Source organism: Dromiciops gliroides, chromosome 6, assembly GCF_019393635.1.
Source record: "Dromiciops gliroides isolate mDroGli1 chromosome 6, mDroGli1.pri, whole genome shotgun sequence".
Taxonomy (NCBI): Eukaryota; Metazoa; Chordata; class Mammalia; order Microbiotheria; family Microbiotheriidae; genus Dromiciops; species Dromiciops gliroides.
The window spans coordinates 104,495,405-104,498,063 of NC_057866.1; the positions used below are offsets into that span (position 1 = coordinate 104,495,405).

At 35.8% G+C, this 2,659-nt stretch overlaps 1 protein-coding gene across 1 annotated transcript; it reads left to right on the plus strand.

The window, feature by feature from the left end:
• The first annotated feature begins 882 nt into the window (after positions 1 to 882).
• On the plus strand, positions 883 to 1,824 carry LOC122732048 (olfactory receptor 5P3-like). The gene has a single exon (XM_043972242.1). It carries the CDS (start codon positions 883 to 885, stop codon positions 1,822 to 1,824), a length of 942 nt encoding a protein of 313 aa, XP_043828177.1.
• Positions 1,825 to 2,659: the final 835 nt, after the last annotated feature.

The following is a 2,659-nucleotide window of genomic DNA, read 5'->3' on the forward strand; positions in this document are numbered from 1 at the left end:
TATTTTAAACCTTTCTTATATTTGCAAAATATAACAGACAAGGTACAATTACTGAAGTACTCATTCTTACAAATGCTTTTGAAGACATCAATATTCTATAAGTATAATGATGAATTGTGATGGGAAATACTTACCAAACTTGGTTTTAGTCTGCCCTGACCTCAACCTTGGGAAAATCATTTCCTCTTCTGTAAAATCAAAGTTTTTCTTTCAGTTATATTTAAGTTTTCTTCTAGGGATGATCTTTTGTGAACCAGTGCTGCTGTTTACATGTTAAATGAATAAACCCACACCTATGTCTAAATGAGAGCTCTTAAATTAGACTAAATTATACAAAATAAGCCATTTGACAGACTCAATAGATAGATTCTGCTGCACTAAATTTAAAAATCTTGCATTAACAAAATCAGTGAAACTAGACTAAGAGAAGTTATAGAGTGAGGGAGAGAGAAGCTTCTTTCTATACTTCTCTCATAGACAATTTATATCCAAGAGATCTTGAAATATAAAGAATTGACAAAAACATGAAATTCTACTGATCCTTCAAGGTCCAATTTAAATACAATGTCCTCCATGAACCTTCTTTGGTCCCCACTTTTGTATTATTAGAGAACATTATTTGCATGAAGCATTCTAATAATCTTATATTTTTATTATGACTATTTCTGTGTCTTGTAATCCCTGTTAGATTTTGAACTCTTTCAGTAAAGAGTCAGAATGATATTCATCTTTGTATTCCCCTCATTCCCCAAAATTTGGCCTTTTATGTAGTAAATACTCAGCAAATATTTATTGTATGTATAAAAATAGATATCTACATTTTAGTCTTGTATTTTACCCAAATATTATTTTTTTTCCAAATAGGCACCTTTTCTGAGACAGATGTCATTTAAAAACCATACTGATGTGACAGAATTCATTATCCTGGGGTTAACGGATGTTCCAACTCTTCGTGCCATTCTCTTTGTGATATTTCTAGGTGTCTACATTTTCACGTTAATTGGTAACATTAGCATAATCATATTGATCAGAAATAGCTCTCAACTTCACACTCCAATGTACCTTTTCCTCAGCCACTTGGCTTTTGTAGATGTCGGGTACTCTTCATCAGTCACACCTGTCATGCTCATGAATTTTCTTGGGGAAATACCCTCATTCCCTCTAGCAGGATGTGCATCCCAGTTGTGTTCTGTAGTCACTTTTGGGACAGCAGAATGCTTTCTGTTGTCCGTGATGGCCTATGATAGGTATGTGGCAATCTGTAGCCCCCTGCTCTATTCCACCAACATGTCCACCAGAGTCTGCACACTATTAGTGATCTCATCCTATTTGGGTGGTTGTCTGAATGCTTGGGCTTTTACTGGTTGTTTATTGAGTCTATCCTTCTGTGGACCTAATAAAGTCAATCATTTTTTTTGTGACTACTCACCTCTATTGAAGCTCTCTTGCTCTCATGATTTTCTTGCTGAAATTATTCCTGCTGTCACTTCTGGGTCAATTATTGTGGTCACAGTGTTAATCATAGTCATCTCTTATGTATACATTCTCTTTTCTGTCCTGAAAATGCACTCCACTGATGGGAGACACAAAGCCTTCTCCACCTGCACTTCCCATCTCACTGCAGTCACTCTATTTTATGGGACTATTACATTCATTTATGTGATGCCTAAATCCAGCTACTCAACTGACCAGAATAAAATAGTTTCTGTCTTCTACACTGTAATGATCCCCATGTTGAATCCTCTGATCTACAGCCTGAGAAACAAGGAAGTAAAGGGGGCCATAAGAAAACTGATAAGCAGAAAACACTTATTTTTATTATGAAAGATATGATGGGGGCAGCTAGGTGGCACAGTGGATAGAGCACCAGCCCTGGATTCAGGAGAACCTGAGTTCAAATCCAGCCTCAGACACTTAATACTTACTAGTTTTGTGACCCTAGACAAATCACTTAACCCCAATTGCCTCACCAAAAAAAGAAAGAAAGAAAGATGTGATGGCTATTATTGAGAGTTGGTAATAAATTAGTCTGAAGGGAAAGCTTATCATAATTGTTATTAATTATTTATGTTACCAGCCATTAGCTTGAATTAACTGCATGTCCAAACATCACAGAATCCATTGTTCAATACATACTTTGTCATGTGGAAATGTCTTAGTGTTTTAGATATACTTTTTGATATATATATATATATATACACAATACAAACAGAATTTCTCTGTCATCTACTATTGTTGAATGAAAAAATAATTTTGATATAAATATAATACTAACTTCAATAGCTTCTCCTACAGAGTCTGTAGATATGTTACTGTATCTTTAAGACACAATGGAGGGGGCAGCTAGGTGGATAGAGCACCAGCCCTGGAGTCAGGAGTACCTGAGTTCAAATCCAGTCTCAGAGACTTAACACTTACTAGCTGTGTGACCCTGGGCAAGTCACTTAACCCCCACTGCCCCGGAAAAAAAAAAAAGACACAATGGAGTCCTGGAATAACACTTTAACCCCCAGTCTATGAATTGTCTGTGAAAAGATGAATTTAACTCATTCTGTAGAGACTGTTCACTGAAAGCTAAAGAGAAGAAACGGAAAAAGAACTAAGATAACTTATTTCCTGAGACAACCAACTACAATCCTTTTCTTGAGATAAAGCATAA